Genomic DNA, 21,271 nt, shown 5'->3' on the forward strand with positions numbered 1-21,271 from the left:
TAATGGATTTGACAGTACTTAGTGAATTTTAAATGATGATATAGTTGTACGAGATGGGACATTGTGAACCTGTTGGGTAAGGTGGTGACATAGAGTAAGTTCATAACAGCCTACGTAGTAATAATACTAACTTTTATGTTCTAATAATAAGGTCATCAGTGTATTTTAGGTTGCTTGTTTTTAGGTGTCAGTTTTAACATTTCCAGAAGTAGATTATTCTGTTGTTAATATGATTCTAGTTTGGAAGTATAAATTAAGGGTTTAAAGAACAGTTTATCCTTTTGCTCTTACTTTACCATACAGGACATCAATGATAGTTCAAATTTAATTTATAAAGTAAATAGGGCAGAAATGTATTTTCCTGTTTTATTGGTGAAGATCATGCAGTTAGTAAAATAGGAGAACCAAAATTAAATTAAAGCTACTTAAATTCTGAGATGATTTTTGGGACCTTCATTATTAAAAGAAAATAATAATGAAAAGTAAGTCATATATGAAAAGTCTTATATATGGTAATACTGATATTTACTGTGGAACAAGCCTGAACAGTTGAGTTTACTTTAAATAAACACTAAAGTTATTTAATAAAATTTAATGTTGAGTAAAATTAATCACAATTCTGAGATTTGACAAAAATTGTTTATCCTTTACCAGATGATACAAGTACTAAATAAATTACATCTCTAAAAAAATATTCTTCATTGGAGAAATTAATTTGTTAGGTATCTGTTTCACTATGAGCTTCTACACAGAATAGGATCAAGTGACAAAGGTTGGGTTTATATTATAGAATAATAGCTTTGGAACATTTAAGGAAACTCATGTACTTACATAATTATAAGCATAGAATTATATTAATGGTATTAGATATAATTCTATTAAATGAATTGTTACTAATGAAGTGGATTATGCAACACTATTTCATGTAAATCTTTTTAATATTTTAGTGTTTATATTACATAATTTCATGGTAATAATACATAATTGTGAACTTTTTGTTTTTAGAACATCATAGGATCAAGTCCTGTTGCAGATTTTTCTGCTATTAAGGAGCTAGATACCCTTAACAATGAAATAGTTGACCTGCAGAGGTATGTAATTTAAAATTACAGCTAACTTCACACACACACAAACACACACACACACACACACACACACACACACACACACATTTCTGTTTCTAATGTATATTTGAGTAAATGTCACTTTGTTAAGTACCATACTCAGACTTCACTGGAATCAGTATACCTTATTTCATCAAATAAAGGCAACCTTTGGTAGCAGCATATGCTATTTTTTTTATGTACTACTGTAAAAGGAAAAAGTATTCAATAAACACAGCAATGCCATTAACTGTAAAATACTTTTGATTTCCGGTAGTGAAATAAATGTGTCTTAGAATGAATGAAATAATAGGTTTTCTTTAGCTATTTGAATAGATTAGGAAACTGTTATTTTATCTTAGGAATATGAAATACAGACACCATGCCAAATGCTTTCTTTACTACTTAATCCTCACAAAATTTTGTGAAGACTATTGTTTTTTTTATTTCTGTTATTGTTGTTGTTGTTTTTCTCCTGTCTCTACCACTGAGTGTTGGGATTAGATCGTTTCTTGCTTTATAGATAAAGAAGTTAAGGCACTTAGACCATTGTACTCAAACAAACTTGTGTTCTATATAATACCTTTTCCCAGGACTACTTGATTCTAAATTGAATCTTCTTTCTTATATATGGTATGTGTAGAACAAACTCAAATACAATTATATTTAAATCTGAATATAGTCATTATTATTGATATTTCTTAAATTCCCATTTCCTGGAATCTTTATGGCAATATTTACTGTAAAAATGACTTCCTAACATTATTTGCAAAGCAGATGAGATTACTTTTCCACCTATAAGGCAAGGGACTTAAATACCACTTTGTATATAGACCAACCTTCTTTTTTTTTTTTTTTTTCCAATTCTGGGGCTTGAACTCAGGGCCTGGGTACTGTCTCTGAGCCTCTTTGTGCTGCTCAAGGCTAGCACTCTACCACTTGAACCACAGAGCCATGTCAGTGTTTTCTGAGTAGTTTATTAGAGATAAGAGTCTCATGGACTTTTCTGCTGGGGCTGATTTTGAACTGTGATCCTCAGATCTCAGCCTCCATGAGCCACTGGCACCTGGTTCCCTTCTTCTCTTTCTCCTCCTCTCCCTCCTCCCCCTCCCTTCTCTCCTCCCCCTCCCCCTCCCTCTCCCTCCCCCTCCCTCTCCTCCCCCTCCTTTCTCCTTCCTCCCCCTCCTCTTCTTCTTCTTCTTGTCCTCCCCTGCCCCCTCCTCCTCTTCCTCCTCCTCTTCCTCCTCCTCTTCCTGTTCCTGTTCTTCCTCCTCCTCCTCCTCCTTCCCTTTACAGCTCTTTGAAACAAATAATGGGTAATACCTTATTTTATTGATGTTATTATTAAAGGGAATAAGCAACTTATCTGGCTAACATGGCAATAATTTGACAATACTCCTATCTTCTCTATAGGAGTATATTAAGATTGCTATAGGGAAACTTAGTTATGAGAGTTTTTTTTTCTTTGTAAGAGAAAGCACACTCCCAACTAACTTCACTGAGTATGTATTTACTGACAGATGAAACTAAAGCCTTTTAGAGGTGGAGATTACTTGAAGCATAGCTTGACATTGAGACTCAAATGATATAATCATTTTTTTGCTCTCACCATTTCTTGTTTCTGTTTCTACGGGATTGATTCTATTCTTGGATATACTTCTCTTTACATTAGCAAGAGAGCTATAGCACATGTAGCCTTATAGGCTTATAATTAAGTTTAGGGAAGAGTTCTTTATTGGCAGTTCATAAAAAAGCCTATATCTGAGGTAGTCAGCCAGTGAACACATAGATCACTGATTTGTTGTACATGCTGTCTGGAAGTATGTTGGAGTGTAGTTTGCAACCAAAACCATGTAGAGAAGGGGCTTTTCCCAAATGAAAATAGGAAATAATTGCCTGAAGGAGAGATGATTTCTGAAGTCAACTGTAGTAATTTAAGATTTATTGCTTAATATTGAGCATATTAAATTTTATCAAACTTGCTTTTGGAAAATTGGCTTTTTGTTGTTTCTATTACATTGAGTTCCATTATACTTATCTAATGTATAATTTTTTTTTTTTGGTCGGTTGTGGGGCTTGAACTCTGGGCCTGAGCGCTGTCCCTCAGCTCTTTACCTCAAGGCTAGTGCTCTACCACTTGAGCTACAGTGCCTTTCTGATGGTTTATTGGAGATAAAAGTTTCACAGACTTGCCTGCCCGGGCTGGCTTTGAACTACATTTCTCAGATCTCAGCCTCCTGAGTAGCTAGGATTACAGGTGTGAGCCACCGGCGCCCAGCGTGTATAAATTTTTGATAGTAAATGTTAGTAAGATTGTAGATAGATGTCCTTACTTGTGCCACCATTTTTTGTTTTGGTCGGTTGTGGGGCTTGAACTCTGGGCCTGGGCACTGTCCCTCAACTCTTCAGCTCAAGGCAAGTGCTCTACCGCCTGAGCCATAGCGTCACTTCCAGTTTTCTAGTGGTTTATTGGAGATAAGAGTCTCACGGACTTTCCTGCCTGGGCTGGCTTTGAACCGCGATGCTCAGATCTCAGCCTCCTGAGTAGCTAGGATTACAGGTGTGAGCCACCAGTGCCTGGCTTGCCATTTTTAATATATATTACATTTTGGTCAAATAAACTTTCAATAATTTTCAGCTTCTTATATAGGGAATGATAATAAAAAGAATATATCTAACATTTTGTGACTGTCTAATTATGAGAGAGGATTTCAAAACCTTATTGATTTGGGGGGGTGATCATTAACATTTTATCAGTGTGTGACATTTACACATGATTTGATATTTGTGTAAAACTTCTCTAGACTTTATCGGTGATACCTATGAGGTAAGCAAACCTGTATTATCTTATAACTACAGAAATGAAATAATGAGATTCACCTACTCATTATAGTTGTTAAAGTTAACTTTTTTAATAGCTCTTTTAGGTCAATAGGTCTTCAAGACATTACATTATAAACCTTGGCTTTTATTATTATAAATGACATTTTTCTGTAAGATTTCCTGTTCTGTCTTTAAAGTATTTATTAATATATCAGAATGTGCTGTATACAACTATAAAACAGGAAAAAGAATTTGAGCTGAATTGTGTGTCTGACAAAAGATTCTACCCACCATCTTGGTTGTTTCTTTTTGTTTGTGTGTGTGCCCCAGTACTGGGGCTTGAACTTTAGACCTCAGGCTTTTTCACTTATTGCTGGTGCTGTATCATTTGAGCTCAATTTATAGTTTTTTTCTGGTTTATTGGAGATAAGAGTATCATGGATTTTTCTGCTTGGGCTGGCTTCAAACCTAGAATCTCAGATCTTAGCCTTTTAAATAGCTAGAATTATAGATATGAGCCACCATTTCCTCTGTATTCTTTATTATTATTATCTTTATTATTATCTATATCTCATTATTGAAATTCACCATCAGTGTCATTTTCTTTGTGAGGGGAAGTCTTCTCTGATTATTTTACCTTTTTACCCTCTGACTATTAATATTTTTTAGAGGAATCTCCCTTTAAATTGTGTCCTCAGCAATAGGGATTATTTTCTTGTACATTATTATAGCTTTAGTGCTTGGCCTATAATAGATGAAAAAACAATTCATTATTACTGAATTCTGTTTTTTCTGTTCTACTGTTTTAGCTTTTACCTTTTATCTTGATCACTATTTAAACCTCTTGATTGGTTCTTTCTTTGAGCCTTTCCTGCCTTTATTTGGTCCAGCTTACATAAAATACAATTCAGGCTGGGCGCTGGTGACTCATGCCAGTAATCCTAGCTACTCAGGAGGTTGAGATCTGAGTATCACCGTTCCAAGCCAGAAAAGACAATGTGACTCCTTATCTCCAATAAACTACTTAGAAAAAGCCAGAAGTGGCCCTGTGGCTTAAGTGTTAGAATGCTAGCCTTGAGCACAAAGAGGCTCAGGGACAGCACCTAGTCCCTGAGTTCAAATCGGACAGCACCTAGTCCCTGAGTTCAAATCCCAGGACTGGACAAAAACAATTAGGATCCTTTGGTGGCTCTCCATCTATCTAGTTTATTCTATCTAGTGTACTCTTTTGAGTAGAGTATAACAAGCTCTGCCTCATAGAGTTCCTTTGGCAACCTGGCCCATTTTTCTGTCCCAGCCACTTTCACAGGACAGCATTTCGTATGGCACTCTAAAGTACACTGAGAGCAGACACTGTGTTTGCTCCTTCTAATTGTTAAGAACCTTGCTCTAACCTACCTTTTCAGCTTTATCCCTTTTTTCTAGCTGTATGGTGGATGGGTTTATAACCTCTTACCTCAGCATGCCAGCACTTTTATTCTTTGGTGCCTCTGATTACACTGTTCTTTGTTGCCTGGAAACTTTGTTTTTTGTTTTTTGGTTGTTTTTTTTTTTTTTGGGGGGGGGGTCCGGTTGTGGGGCCTGAACTCTGGCCTGGGCATTGTCCCTCAGCTCTTCAGCTCAAGGCTAGCGCTCTACCACTTGAGCCACAGCACCACTTCCGGCTTTTTTCTTATGTGGTGCTGAGGAATCGAACCCAGGGCCTCAGGCATGCAAGGCAAGTGTTCTACCACTGAGCCACCTTCCCAGCCCCAACTTTTACCTTCTTTACCTGAAAACTTCTAATCATGCTTCATGGCCTTAATGGGGCCTCCCCTTCCCCCCACTCAACCATATCCAGCACCCTCTATTATATGAGAGCACGCTGAGCAGGTCTTGAGCCACAGATTTTCCACCACAGGCACTTCAGAACCCTGTATGGTACAAGAGGCCGATGAGTGAGTCGCTCCCATGCAGCAACCAGACAGAACTCCCCTACCTCATCAACGTGGGTGAAGAAGGGTGGGTTTCCAGCACCTCTGCTTTCCTTTCCTCTTCAAATTCCCTATAGATTGATCCCCAGAATACAGAAAACATGAACATGAAACAGGACAGAAAAACAGAGACTTACTTCTGGGAGATTTCTGAATGACTCCAAAAAAATTGATTTGGCCTGTCTAGTGTCCACAAAGCTGGCTGTCAGAACAGGGGACCCTGGAACGTTTCAGGGGTACACCACTCATATGGGAGTTGGCTAGTGGAGGCTGTCCACCAGTGGCTTCAGGAAACCCAGATGCCTTCCTTGGCACTGGGATCTCCATCTGTTATAAGGTGAATTCAGTAGGGAGATACAGAGGAGCCACATTTTGAGTGGGTTGAATTGGGAGTCTTTATTAGAGCACTAGCAGTTTGTAGGCGGACTTCTGTCCAAAGACCTGCAGCCCAAAATTTGTAATACAAAATTTATCATCTTAAGCATTTTGTGTATATTGTAATGTTATGTAACTGTCACCATTCCCAGCTCCTTTCATCTTGTAAAACTGAAACTTTACTCATTAAACAGTGGCTTTCCTGCTCCCCTCACCCTGTGCTGCCCTTTGACAACTATCATTCTACTTTCTGTCTTATGATTTTTGAGTAGAGGAATTATTCACTGACTTTTTATGATTGATTTATTTTATTTAGCTTAATGCCCCCTAGATTCATCTGTAGTATAAGTCAGAATTCCCTTCATTTTTAAGACTAAATGGTATTAAATGGTGCATATATATCACATTTTGCTTGCCCACATATTTGCTGATTGGAAATTTAGCTTGTTAGGTTGGGAATGTTGTGTAGTATTAGAGTACTTGCCTAGCATTCATGAAACCCTGGGCTCAATTTCCTTAGTACCATATAAATGGAAAAAGCCAAAAGCAGCACTGTGGCTCAAGTGGTAGATTGCTAGCCTTGAGCAAAAGAAGCTCAGGGATAGTGCCTAGATGTTGACCTGAGTTCAAGCCCCAGGACTGACAAAGGGGCAGCAGGGGAGGGGGGTGGGAAATGTAGCTAGCTTTTATGTTTTAGCTATTGTAAATAATGAAAACAAATACCTCTTTGAGGCTCTCCTTCTAGATCTTTTGTGTATAGTACCAGAAGAGGAATTGCTAAATCATGGAATTATAGACCTATCTTCATGTTAGGGATTTCCCTGTAAAATCTGTTGTACGGTATTAGCCCTTTTCTCTAGAAATAGTATAGTGAACACATGTATCCACGTATATACTATTTTACATTTATTTAAGAGTTCCTAGACCCTTAAAAATTCTCCATGAGGGCTGGGAAGGTGGCTCAGTGGTAGAGCATTTGCCTTGCATGCCTGAGGCCCTGGGTTCGATTCCTCAGTACCACATAAGAAAAAAGAAAAAAACCAGAAGTGGCGCTGTGGCTCAAGTGGTAGAGCGTTAGCCTTGAGCTGAAGAGCTGAAGGACAGCCCCCAGTCCCAGAGTTCAGGCCCCACGACTAGAACCCCCCCAAAAAAATTCTCCATGATCTTATTTGTAAGAATCCTTACTCTGGAGATAAAATGTTTTCGATTTTACTTACCAGTTCTTACTAGAAGGAAAGAGGACACATACTGAGAAATTGCTTCAATCACTTAGAATAGTGTACTCCTGGTGGTATGCTGAGGCAGGAGTTAATATTTTGTCTTCTGCTAGCTTTTACTTCCTTCCTGTCTCTGTTCTTTTAGCAAGAAATCAGAAAGAAAAAGCCACATCCTGTCAGACACGTTCATTGTTCTGGTCTTAGACCAATAAACAGGATAATTTTTACCTAGTTACTAGAGTTGTAACATACCTATTTTCATAAATTATCCTGTTGAATTCTTGGAACATTCCTGAGTAGAGTTTTATCTTGATTTTTTCAAATGAAATGTTGAGACAAGTCTTTATTTCCCAGAAGCTTACCCTCTTATCTATCTCAATTTAGAAAGCATTTAATTTTTCTCACAGCATTTAAAATATTGAGCTGTATTTCTTTCCCCAAGTAGATTCTGAAGTTTATATGATGGCAAAGACTGTCTTTTCTAAAAATAAGAATGGGACAGTATAGTGTAGAATTTAACAGCCATGGGCTTTATAGTCAGATTGCTAATGATCTGACATAATTTGATCAAATTTACATAACCATGCCTCAGTTTCTCCATCTGTAAAATAGAAATATAACTAATGCCATGTAAAATGCTTACCAGAGGTCTAAGAACATGATAAACTCTAAACATAGGTTAGTAATTATTGTTCATTGTTTGCATCCTCTTCATTCTTAATACCTATTTGTCTCTTAGAGTATGAGATTTACTGGATAGCTGCTTAGTAACTATTGGTCAGAGTAGATGAATTAATTCTCTATACCTATAATTCTCTATACCACATCCTATAGGTTCTGTTTCTATGAAGAGCCCTAACCTATTTTCCACCTACCCTTGTTCACTCAAGTACATGTAGTCATAAAACTCTTCATTTTGCCTAAACAAACTCCATTTAGATATGTTATATCATCTTTTTAAAGCTTCATTTTTCTTCTCTTCAAAGAGGAATGATAAAACTTCTATCTCAGTTACATAGAGGATTAAATAATATAGCTAGCACATTTAATAAATAGATTCTAGATAAAATTTAAATAATAAAAAACTTTATAAACTGCAGGTATCTACTTTATGTCAGATGTAAAACTGATGTAAATAGTGAAAGAGAAAATATACAACAGAATCCAATATACTTCTGTGCAATGTGAAAACCAATCTACTGATTCAACATAGTGCTATACTTTAGGGATACATAAAATAATGAGATAAGATACTGATCATTAAGAAACTTTCAATTCAGCACAAATGTATATACACTTGGTATAAAGTACTAGGGAAGAGGACATTAAGAGATAATTATAATGCAGAGCCAAGCAGAATGGCGCATGTAAAAACTAATCCCAGCTGCTTATGAGATGGAAATCTAGAGGACAAAAGTTGGAGGCCAGCCTGGGCAGAAAATTAAGGAGAATTCATCTCAACAAATACAAAAACCAGGTGTGGTGGTTTACACCTGTAATCTTGCTACATGGAAGGTCTAAGTAAGAAGATCATCATCCAGTTCAGCCTGGGCAAAAAACATGAGACCTTACCTGAAGCATTGTATACATAGTAATGTTATGTTTATCAGTAGAAATTTGTCCTGTCTGAGAGGGTGAGGAAGTGGTACTGTGGCTCAAGTGGTACAATACTTTCCTTGAGCTGAAGAGCTCAGGGACAGTGCCCAGGCCCAGAGTTCAAACCCCACAATTGACAAAAAAAAATACATTAAAATTAAAGAGAGTGAGACCTCAGCTAGGCCTTAAAGGAAAGAATCATCTTAGGCATGGAAATAGAATTTCACCTGGGAAAGCTTATACAGGAAAACACAGAAATAAAATGTCAGACTTCAATAAGGGCATATTAAATAAAGGGACTACTACACAGATACTTTACTGATGGTTCATACACTTTATGTGAAAATTAACTAGGTAGGTTCCTTAAATACACACCCCAGGCTGAGGCAGTCATAACTGACACCTTCTAGTGCCAGTGCCATGGATCTTACAGAGCCAGAAACAGATCAGATGAGCTCCACATCTGATACTATAAAAGCAACCATCTCTTCAGATATTATGGTTTCTAGTAGTAATGGAATCAAAGAACATCATCATCCAGTTCAGCCTGAGACCTTACCTGAAACATTGTATAGATAGTAATGTTATATTATTTTTAAAAATCAAGTTACATCCTAAGGATACCTTACAAAACCTTTTTTTGAGACAGGTTCTGCTCTGTAGCTCAAGCTGGACTTGAACTCACTCATGTCTCAGTCTCCCAAGTGCTAGGATTACAGGCATATACCACCATGCCCAGCTAAAATTAAAAAAAGAAAATCATTCTTGAATGACTGAGGTGGAGATCTATGTTTAATGACACAGTATTTGACTACCTGCTTTCAAAGTTCCACCTAAACCTATGAAGTAGTTGATATTGCAGCTCAAAATAGTATTCATTCTCTCTTTGGGAACTTCAATCTCTCTCCTACATTTTCTAATCTTCAACTGATTAGATGAGATCCACCTACATTAAGCAGGGTATTGTGCTTTACTCAGTAGAATCTATTGTTAATCTCACCTAAAAATTACCTTCTTAACATTTATACTGTTGTTGGTATACATATCTGAGTACTGTTGCCTAAAATTAACTATTACAAGAAGTGTCAGGAGCAGAGCCTAAGCCATATCAAAACTCACTCTGTCCCTGCCTTTTAGCTTCTTTGTATTAAAACTTTATTTTTCTTTAAGCAGGGACAAATGCTAATAGCTCCTAGACTTCCATTTGCCTTTCTTCATCATTCCATAAGAGTGATTTTTCATAAAAGGAATGAGATAATTCACATTAGGTGCTTATCACCCTAATACTAACCATGTAGCATTAATAAATGCTAGCTTTTATTATTATTATTATTATTATTATTATTATTATTATTATTATTATTATTATTATGTAGTGGTAGTAGTAGAAGAAGAAGAAGAAAAGGAATAGGAGGAAGGGAAGGGCTTGGAGAGAGGAGAGGGACTAAGGAGAGAGAAGGAAGAGGAAAGAAAATGCCATGTTGGCAATATTGCTCTTATTAGCTTCAAATAAAGAGATCCTAGATAAAGATTCTAAATGCCTTTTTCTTTGGTCACAGGCACATTCTTAATTACTGTACTTGTGAATTGGGAAACTGTAATTGGTTAAACTTGGGTCAGGAGCCAATCCCTGGTCAATTCTTGCCCTGAGAGTCTACAAAAAGGTAGCCTCTTTTGTTTGAAACACATGGGCAGGGGCTGGGAAGGTGGCTCAGTGGTAGAGCACTTGGCCTTGCATGCCTGAGGCCCTAAATTCGATTCCTTAACACTACATAAGCAAAAAGAAAAAAGACGGAAGTGGCGCTGTGGCTCAAGTGGTAGAGTGCTAGCCTTGAGCTGAAGAGCTGAGGGACAGTGCCCAGGCCCAGAGTTTGGGCCCCACAACCGGACCCAAAAAAAAAAAAAAGAAACACATGGGCAGAAAACATTAGATGAAGGAGGAAGAGAATAGTCTTCTGTAGAAAGATTACTGGATCCTACAAGGGAAGGGTGGTGCTAATGGAACCAATATTTAAATTTTGGACCATTTTTCTTCAAATCCCATGATTTGAACCCATATAGTGAGTTTCTAAAAGTAGAAAATAGACTATTTTGAATAGATCATATTTGGGGGGGAGGGATTTTAATGCTTATGTATTCTGAACTTAGTGTTTTCTATATTTTTGTAATCATAAGTCCTTTTTACAAATTTTTGAAAGTTACTTCATCAGGTGCTCTAGGTAACATTAACATTTAGGCTCAAAGATTGCCTTTTGTTTCATTACATGACATCTTGTATTTTTAGCCTTCCAGACCTCAGAGATAGAAGCATTTACATATGAAAAATAAGCCTTGGCCACTGAAAGGTTAAGTAACCTAATTAAGAGAATAACTTTCACAGCAGAGGGAGACTAGAATCCAGGTCTCCAGGTTATTGTTCTTTTTTTTTTTTTTTTACTCTCCTTAAGACCCAGATGCCTTACTTATGATGAGAATTAAAAGCATTTTTAAACTTGAAAATGTGCTGCAGAACAATTTTTATAAATTCTCAGTTTGGAAAAATACAGCTTTATTTGTTTTCTAGTTTCCAATGGTTTCTAGTTTTTACTGTTTTCTGGCTAGAAAACAATGATTGCTTGTATTCAGGGGGGAAAAGTCATAAAACAGTGCATCTTGGAAGGACTTTGAAGATGATTTACTTATCTCTATGATAATATTAGAATTGTATCAAAGTTAAGAAAGATGGCTCACTCCCTGGTCCCCATAAACAGAGCCTGGGAAGTGGAAGTGAACTGCATGATCTCAAGATTCTGCAACCTGATCTTGTGAATAGCTTTTGATCACTTTGTATTAGATTTATATCAACAATAGACCTGTGAAAGTCTAGCTTCAGCCTTGCTTTCCTTGATGGTTGAGGCATTAGGCTATGTGGAATCAGAGCTATTGGCCTTTTAATACCAGGAAACTTCATTCCTGCTTCTCTATGTAGCTTTGGCCCTTATGGATTCTTCAGGATGTGCAAGTATCATAGGAATGAATAAAGCCAGAGAGATCATCTAAAATAGATGATGATTAGAGTCATTTCGTTTTGGGGAATTACTAAGATGGTTTTTCCTGTTATGACATCCAAGATGAGTGGTAATTTGGGCAAAATGATTGTATATCCATAGTATTTCTGTCCTATCCATATTATTCCTTGAGAAGCTGAATATAAATCCCAATTTTTATTATGACTATAAACTCTTTAAAAGTTTTCAAGTTAGGGGCTGGGAAGGTGGCTCAGTGGTAGAGTGCTTGCCTTGCATGCATGAGGCCCTGGGTTCGATTCCTCAGCACCACATAAGCAAAAAAAAAAAGCCGGAAGTGGTGTTGTGGCTCAAGTGGTAGAGCGCTAGCCTTGAGCTGAAGAGCTGAGGGACAGTGCCCAGGCCCAGAGTGCAGGCCCCACGACCGGACCCAAATAAGAAAAAAAAAAAGTTTTCAAGTTAGCTAAGTAAAGTGCTTTGAATATATTACCTTTAGAAAAAAAATAAGTTAACTAAATATGGTACTATTAATATTACCTTTAGAAAAAAAATAACTTTTTATTATGACAGGCTCTTGAAAAGTTTTTAAGTTGACTACTATTAAATAGAATGCTGGGAATGTAGCTCAGTGGTAGAGTGCTTGCCTTGCATGCATGAGGCCCTGGGTTTGATTCCTCAGCACCATATAAATAGAAAAGGCCAGAAGTGGTGCTGTGGCTCAAGTGGTAGAGCGCTAGCATTGAACTGAAGAGCTCAGGGACAGTGCCCAGGCCCAGATTTCAAGCCCCATGACTGAAGGAAAAAAAAAAAAAAAAGAATGCTTTATATACACTATGAATGCATCAACTTTGGAAAAAAAATATGCTGTTCAAAACAAGAGCTAAAAGGACAAGATATAAGAACAAGCATTTTTTTAATGCACCTAAATGTATGTTTAAATATTTTTATTTGGGGCTGGGAAGGTGGCTCAGTAGTAGAGTGCTTGCCTTGCATGCCTGAGGCCCTGGGTTTGATTCCTTAGCACCACGTAAGCAGAAAAAGCCAGAAGTGACGCTTTCGCGCTAGCCTTGAGCTGAAGAGCTTAGGGACAGGGCCCAGGCCCAGAGTTCAGGCCCCATGACAGACCAAATATATATATGTTTACTTGTAAATGAGAGAATAGTTACAGAAGTTAAGAGCCATTACAGACACCAAGATATAATAAATTATATAGGTCTATATGCATTCACACACAGACCAAAAGTAGATGGATACTTTTAGGAATGAAACAGAAAGGCACAATGTCTGTGTGCCTCTGATCATACAAAATAATATTTATCAAAATGAACTCCAGGAAATGGAAACAGGTTTTTTTTTTGTTGCTGTTTTTGTTTTCTTTTCGTTCTATTCATTGTGTTTGAGGGTGTAAGGGGAAACACAGAAATGGAGAGACAAAGGTTTAACAATGGTACTCACTGAACACTATGTTGAAAATGGAACTATACAACTTGTAGGTGGGGATGGGAGGGAAAAACTTGGAGAGAGCAAGGGAAGGGATGATATTGTCCAAAAAGAAATGTGCTCTTTACCAAACCTGTGTAACTGTATATCATCTTTATAATAACAATAAAAAAAATTTAAGAGCCATTACAAGACAACAAAATAACAATTTGGTGCCTCTGCCATTATAATCAAAAACAATGAGGAAATCATTTGATTTTTCAGTCTGATTCACAGGCTAGGTTTCAGTCATACTTACTTTATAGAAAATGATAAGCCAGGCACCAGTGGCTCACACATATAATCTCAGGAGGCTGAGATCTGAGTATGGCAGTTCAAAGCCAGCCTGGGCAGGAAAGTCCGTGAGACTCATCTCCAATTCACCATCAGAAAACTGGAAGTGGTAGAGTGCTCACCTTGAGCTGAAGAGCTCAGGGTCAGTGCCCAGGCCTAGAGTTCCAGTCCAACATTTTATTGGTTAATTGGATAGAGTCTTTCAGATTTTTCTGCCCAGCCTGGCTTTGAACTTTGATTTTCCACATCTAAGCCTCCTAAGTAACTAGAGTTACAGGCATTACTCACTGGTGACCCAGCTTGAACATTTTTTTTTCTGTTTAGCAATATATGTTATGATACTTGGTTTTCTTTGTAAAAGGAATTATTACAAGACCAGAAATTAGTTTACTAAATAAATTTAAAAGTTAAATTTAATTGGCTTCTATACTATGAAGAATTAAGTGTCCTCAGATTCCAGTATTTTATTTAGTTGATAGTGGTCCTCAGGGTATGTTTGAAGACGTCCTCACTATTTCTCCACCCTATACACTTTAAATTATAAACAGACATTGGGAAGTGGCACTGTGAGTCAAGTGATAGAGTCCTAGTCTTGAGCTGAAGAGCTCAGGGACAGCACCCAGGCCGAGTTCAAGCCTTACAACCGACACAAATCAATCAATCAATCAATAAATGCCTGGGGAAAAAAAAGGCTGGGAAGGTGGCTCAGTGGTAGAGTGCTTGCCTTGCATGCATGAGGCCCTGGGTTCAGTTCCTCGGCACCACATAAGCAGAAGAAGCCAGAAGTGGTGCTGTGGCTCAAGTGGTAGAGTGCTAGCCTTGAGCTGAAGAGCTGAGGGATAGCACCCAGGCCCAGAGTTCAAGCCCCACAACCGACCAAAAAACAAAAACAAAAAAACAAACTGGTACTCTTCAGGTTTCCTTTATTTTACTCAAGCAAGGACTGTGCTGATTATAGCTCAGAGTACTATGTTAACTGTTTGCTTTTTTTCACCTAGTGATCCTCCCTTTGCTTTGCCATTCTTCTGTCTTGTCTACTTTTAAGTAAGCTCACTTAAGAGCAGTCCTATTTTCCCTACATACACATTTAATTTGAGCAGGCACTATCAGTAACAGGAGTTAAAAGAACAGCTCAGTGTGTGCTGTGCTGATCTATGATACTTTGTAATGTTTTCTATTTTTGTTATTATCTGTCTCAAACCAAGCTGAAGTGGTACTGACCTTATGAGGAGTGCCCATGAGGATTTGGGGTAGGGGGAGGGGACTAGACTTTCATGTGACTTATTTCTGACATACTGCAGCAGGACTGAAAGCACTCATCTGCTCACATAAGGAGGAAAGGAAACACTTCCAAGATTGAGCTTGCAGAATTTGTGTGGTATTTTCAGATTTTCCCCCTATGTTTTTCTATTTTGCTTAATTGGATAAGGGTTGGAGGTGGGGAGATGGCCTTTGCATAACAAGTACTTTGAGAGATGAGAAGAACTGGCTGCAACAATGATTCGCATGGTAAGAAACTGTTTAAAATCTCCACAACATCGGGACCCACATTGCCATCCATCTGACAAACGGTTAGTGAGCCTCTTGGCCATCTCAGGTGTTGTAAAGTAACATTAGACAAATTGCTTTGTTTTTGTGTTTTCTTCCATACAAATCTTAAGATCATTTTGCCTATATATCCAAACAGTTGGTTTTGTCTGCACTTAAAATCTAACTTCAAAAAAGTAAGAAATATAATGAAACATCAGTTTGTTCCTTAAGTATCTCTTCCGGTATAATTTTTCACTTTCCTTTATGCTAGAGCTAAATGGAGCCCAAGCTTACATTAGGCTATATCTAGGATAGAAATTGAAATATAGTAGTGAACTGCCATGCTAATCTGAAGGACTATGCTCTTTTCTCCATTTTGCCATCTGTTACCTTTCCATACCTCTACTACCCTGAAAGTGTTTTGTGGAAGAATTCTGTGGGCTTTTTCTTTTATTCTGTAGAAAAGGAAAAGAGCTGTGGGGGATGGGGAGAATTGATGTTGGTAAACATGGACTGTTAAATTTGTTATATCAAATGCAATAGCTTTCTTTTACAGTTCTGAATCCAAAGTTATTTGAGATTCATTCATAGCATGATCAATACATATAAGAATTTAGATGATGTTTCATGGTAAAAATAGAATGTAGTGTGTTCGATTTAATGAGATAAATGGTATTGTGAGTTTTTTTTTTTACATTATATGCCTTGTCTATATTTGATCAATTGAGTTTGATAGATGTTCCCAAAATAGCTTTTTTGAGAAGATTGATATTTTATAGAGCAAATTACTTGTATTTTAACAATTTTTCCATTTCCTCTATGTGGTTACATTTCAAAATTAGTACACATTGGTGATTTGAAGGAAAATTAACAGTTTAGAAAATGTTTTTCCTTAATATTGATCACTGTTTCTATTAGCCATTTTCATTTAATTTGGCAGTGATTCTTAAGGGTTAAGCTCATAGAGCTGATGCAACTCCTCCTTCTCTTCAGCAGCAGTTTTCATTGGACGATATTTCCATAGCAACAGTGAGATCAGTGAAACCAGACCATTTCATTGATTATTTTTCTCTTCTTCCTTTTTTAATCTATTCTCTTTTCACCACATTTTAGTGAGGAAGCGATTTTTTTTATAAACAGAGCTTATATTGATTTCTGTTCCATAAATAATTGAAAGAGGGTAGAAAAATCTGCCCTTCATTTAAAAATTGAATGTTTTACCATGTATTTAAAAAGCGATTCAGGATTAGGAGGATGGATAACGATACCAGCTGTAGCTGATGTTCTCAAATATTCTTGCATTGTTTGCTGGTCTTCTAGGGAAAAGAATAATGTGGAACAGGACCTTAAAGAAAAAGAAGATACTATTAAGCAGAGGACAAGTGAGGTTCAGGTGAGTGTACTACAAAATATACTATCCTTTTTCTGACTTAGGAATATTTATTTTAAATATATTCACTACTTGATTGATATGGTGTTAGGTCTAGGCAATACCTAATGTTTGTATGCTATAATGTTTATCTTTTGGAAAATGAATGTTCTTGCTTTGATTTCTGGCCTTTAAAAATTATACTGCAATGAGAAAGCAGTATTTTACAGTGTGGATTTTAAGTTTTGAAGCTATTTTAATATTTACCTGTATAGTATATCATTAAAGGTAACTTTGAATAACTTAATGTGCATATTATTATACCACTAAAATTAAATAACTGAGATCATATGATCATTATCATGAAAAACCAAATTGCTTTTTCATGCATGTCAAAGATTTTTATGAGACCTAGTATTTTCAGACTGTTTCTCTTAATACTGGTATGGTAGGAGATGATACAGAACAATTTAAAATAACGTTTTATGAATTGCTTAGTACCCAGAATATCTCAAACTTTGGTGTAAAGAGGTTTTATTCAATTGGAAGACACTGTATACATGTATGGAAGTGTCATATTGAAACCCTCCCTTGTACAACCAATGTATGCTAATAAAGAAATTTAATTCAATTTTATTAAGTACTGTATTATATAGTTGCCTTTTACAAGTAGAAAAATAACACCTTTTTCTATTTTGGAAATAAGAAAAAATAGGTGTTTCAAACATTATAAAAACATAGAAAATTGGACAGTGTTTTATTTAGAGAGGTAAGTAATACATGTGGGCCATGTTATTGGCATACCATTTCCTGAATGCTGTTCTAGCACATAAAGGAAATTGGATGTAAAAGCACTGGTAGCAGTTGCTAATAAAAGCTCATGGATAGGTATCTGCCTTTAATATGTAACTTGTATATTGGGTTCTCTGGTAGTTAAAAAAATGTAACAGCCTTAAATTGTTAGACCCATTGTTTTGCTTTGATGTAGTACATCCAGTATAGGGTGAGGAGAATGATTTACTGAAGGATTCAGGAAAAAGCCAGTGAGGCTTCTTGGTAGTTGATTCTGTGTCCAGATGATTACATTTATTTGCTGGAATTTTCCTAAAAGTGATGTGAAAAAACAAGAAATCATTTCCAACATATTTTCTCTTTCTGGCAATGAGATTAAGTGTGGGAGGGTTACTTACTTAATTACATTGTTTTTGTGTAGTTTTAAACCTTCATAAGAATTGTAAAACAGTCATTGACTTTATGCAGTCATTGCTGGAAATAATTTGAAAAAGAAGACAAAAATCTACAAAAGTTTTTCAATCTGGAAGAAATAAGTAGAGTCACTGATAGATAATCTTGAACTGCATCTAAATTTAGCCAGTTGCTATTTTAAAGTACATATGTTCTTGTGATAGACTGTTTTTGTTGAGTACATTTGCCTGATAGTTTTTCTCTGCTGCATCTTTGAAGGTGGAGATGTAAATAGCCAATATAGAAAAGCACTGAAAGATTTGCATTGTTGTTTTCAGGTTAAGTGGGTTATCCTTGAACGTTTGGTTTCTTATGTAAGCTTTGTTGTCAGTATTTCTCAGTGATTTATTTGTTCTTACTTAGCTGTGATAGTAAGGTACCTTAAATTTTGTGGAATCTAAAATGTGTGATTGACATGGGAAGTCAAAACTATTGAAAGCAGTTTATTACACCTATTAGCAGAATCAACGAAACTATACCTCTCTGCTTCCTTATGACTATGTTTTCTCCCCTTTCTCTTTCTTGGCACCACTGAGGTTTGATCTTGGGGCTTTGTGCTTGTTTGGCTTGCTTGCTTGCCTGGCATTGTTTCACATGAGCCATGACTCCAGTCCTGATTTTTTTGCTGGTTATTTTGGAGAAAGAATTCATGGAATTTTCTGCCTAGGCTGCCTTCTAACCATGACCCTCCCAATCTCAGCCTTCTGACTACCCAGGATCACAGGTGTGAGCCACCAAAGCTGGACGTGACTATACTTTCTAGTAGAGGTGCTAATGAGAATGCCAAAATGAAGGCAGTAGGGACTAGAAGTAAAGACATTTTGGCCTATCAGTGAGTATCAGTCTGCTTAACCTGCTTAATCTGAGTTTTCTTGTTTTTCTTCATATTAATAAAAGTCACATACAGTAACTATATGAGCTTATATCTCAAGCACAAAAGCTTTCCAAACCAAGAAGACTTACGGGGTTTTTTTTTGTTTTTGTTTTTGTTTTGTGGGCTTTATTTTGTTTTGGTGCTAAGGAATAAATGAACCCAGGACTCGGTGCATGTTAAGCACATGCTCTACCACTGAGATATACCCCTAGCTGAGATTTTTACTTTGTATTTATAGTCTTTCTAATTCAGTTAAAATAAAACATCTACTTCCTTTCATAATTTCTAACCTCATCTCTTGTGTGTATTCCCATGAACTCACAACTTGAAAATTCAGTTCAACTTTTTTTTGGGGGTGGGGGTGCTGCGGTCGGTCCTGGGGTCTGAACTCTGGGCCTGGGTGCTGTCCCTCAACTCTTCAGCTCAAGGCTAGCAATCTACCATTTGAGCCACAGTTCCACTTCCAGCTTTTTCTGCTTATGTAGTGCTAAGGAATCAAACCCAGGGCCTCATGCATGCAAGGCAAGCACTCTACCACCGAGCCACTTTCCCAGCCCAAGATTTTTTTTTTTTTCTGAAAATGACATCGTTTTATTTCATGAAATGATGATTGGTAGCTTTTATGAGGTGCACTACTAGTTTATCAAGCTCTACAGAAAAATTAGGCCCAACATGATCCAGTTACAAAGAGAAAAAGTTGTGGATGGCCATTTTGTCTCAAATGTTTATGGTTTGGGCTTTATATTCTAAGAAGAGAAAGGCAGATCCACATTCTGACCTGCCTTAAAATGCCTGTGTACAATCTTGCTACACAATTTTTCTTCTGAGTACTCAACAAATATTTAAGGATTCACCCTTATGGTGAATTTCTCCCCTCACCACCCCCCCGCCCCCCAGTTTTCATAGAAGCTTAAAAAAAATTTTGTATCAGGGAGACTTTAATTCAGTTCTCCCTATGTTTGTGACTCTTAAGTAATTTAACTACATTAAATTTATAGTTTTCTATTTTTGTGTAATCACAAAATAACCTATGTATATTTTAATTTATAACTTCGGACAACTTATTACCCATCTGTGCATTAGTTTTCTCACCTGTAAAATGTGAGTAGAAATATTACCTTCTTCATAGATGTGTCACATGAATTACGAATGCATTAAGAGCCTAGTACTTATATAACACATTTGTAGCTGTTTCAACAGTTCACCATTATGAAGATGTTTTTTCTTGTATAATTCATGCAGCAATTCAGAGACCTGTTGTTTTTCTTTTTTTGGGGGGGGGGGGGTCCGGTCATGGGGCCTGAACTCTGGGCCTGGGCACTGTCCCTCAGCTCTTCAGCTTAAGGCTAGCGCTCTACAACTTAAGCCACAGCACCACTTCCGGCTTTTTTTTTTTTTTTTTTTTTTTTTTGCTTATGTGGTGCTGAGGAATCAAACCCAGGGCCTCAGGCATACAAGGCAAGCACTCTACCACCGAGCCACCTTCCCAGCCCTGTTTTTCTTCTAATATTCCTAGATTTTTATTTGATGAATGATTATTGGGACATTTGAATAATATGTTATTAAAAAGATACCATATTGGAAAGCTTTGTTTCACCTTGTTTGATATCTCTACTCACCTTCTACAGGGATAACTTATAGTTATTAATCGCTTCTGTTTTCCCACATAGGGCTCCTAAAGAGAATTAAGCCCTATTTCCTTAATAATTCTTATATGTGTAATTAATTAACATCTCTTTTGTATCCATAGTGGTACTAATGTACCATTCTTGAGGGTGTGGACTTTGGGTCTTTATGAGATGGAGAGTCCATGCAAGGTGTTGAGCAAAGAAGTTGATATGCTTGGATATAGATGTTTTTGCTTGTTTCGCTACTTCTGGTTTTCCAGTGGTTTATTGGTGATAAGACTCTCATGGACTTTCCTGCCCCAGCTGGCTTTGAACTGTGATCTTCAGATCTCAGCCTCCTGAGTAGCTAGGATTACAGGCGCGAGCCACCAGTGCCTGGCTTCGCTTTATTTTTAAACAAATTTTCAGCTGGAAGTATAACTCAAATAGTAGAGTACTTGCCTAACATGCTTACAGCCTGAAGTTCAATTCCTACTTCCACATACATCATAATTATACATATTTATTGGGTACAGTGTGAAATACAATGTTCAATGATCAAATTAGGGTAAATATATCTTTTAGCTCTGATATATTATTTCTTCATGTTGAGAACAAGCAGAGTTCCCTCCACTAATTTTTAATCATTCAGGTAGTTGTTGGTAGGCATCCTTCTCCTATTATGTTACAGAGTAAATTAGCAGGTATTTATCTTATCCAGCTGTACCACATTGTCTGTTTTCTCCCCAGGCCTCCCTTCCTTCCCACATCTTCTAGACTG

At 36.9% G+C, this 21,271-nt stretch overlaps 1 protein-coding gene across 4 annotated transcripts in view; it reads left to right on the plus strand.

The window, feature by feature from the left end:
- Positions 1 to 21,271, plus strand: part of Eps15 (epidermal growth factor receptor pathway substrate 15) — a 118,901-nt gene that overhangs the window by 61,875 nt on the left and 35,755 nt on the right. For all 4 annotated transcript variants that reach the window (XM_069987240.1, XM_069987243.1, XM_069987241.1 and 1 more), the window contains 2 exons: positions 1,006 to 1,091; positions 16,716 to 16,788. In XM_069987240.1, coding sequence (XP_069843341.1) covers positions 1,006 to 1,091; positions 16,716 to 16,788 — 159 coding nt within the window. The remainder of the gene's footprint in view (positions 1 to 1,005; positions 1,092 to 16,715; positions 16,789 to 21,271) is intronic.

This window comes from Dipodomys merriami, unplaced genomic scaffold (assembly GCF_024711535.1).
Source record: "Dipodomys merriami isolate MVZ:Mamm:240054 unplaced genomic scaffold, mDipMer1.0.p SCAF_34, whole genome shotgun sequence".
NCBI classification, from domain to species: Eukaryota; Metazoa; Chordata; class Mammalia; order Rodentia; family Heteromyidae; genus Dipodomys; species Dipodomys merriami.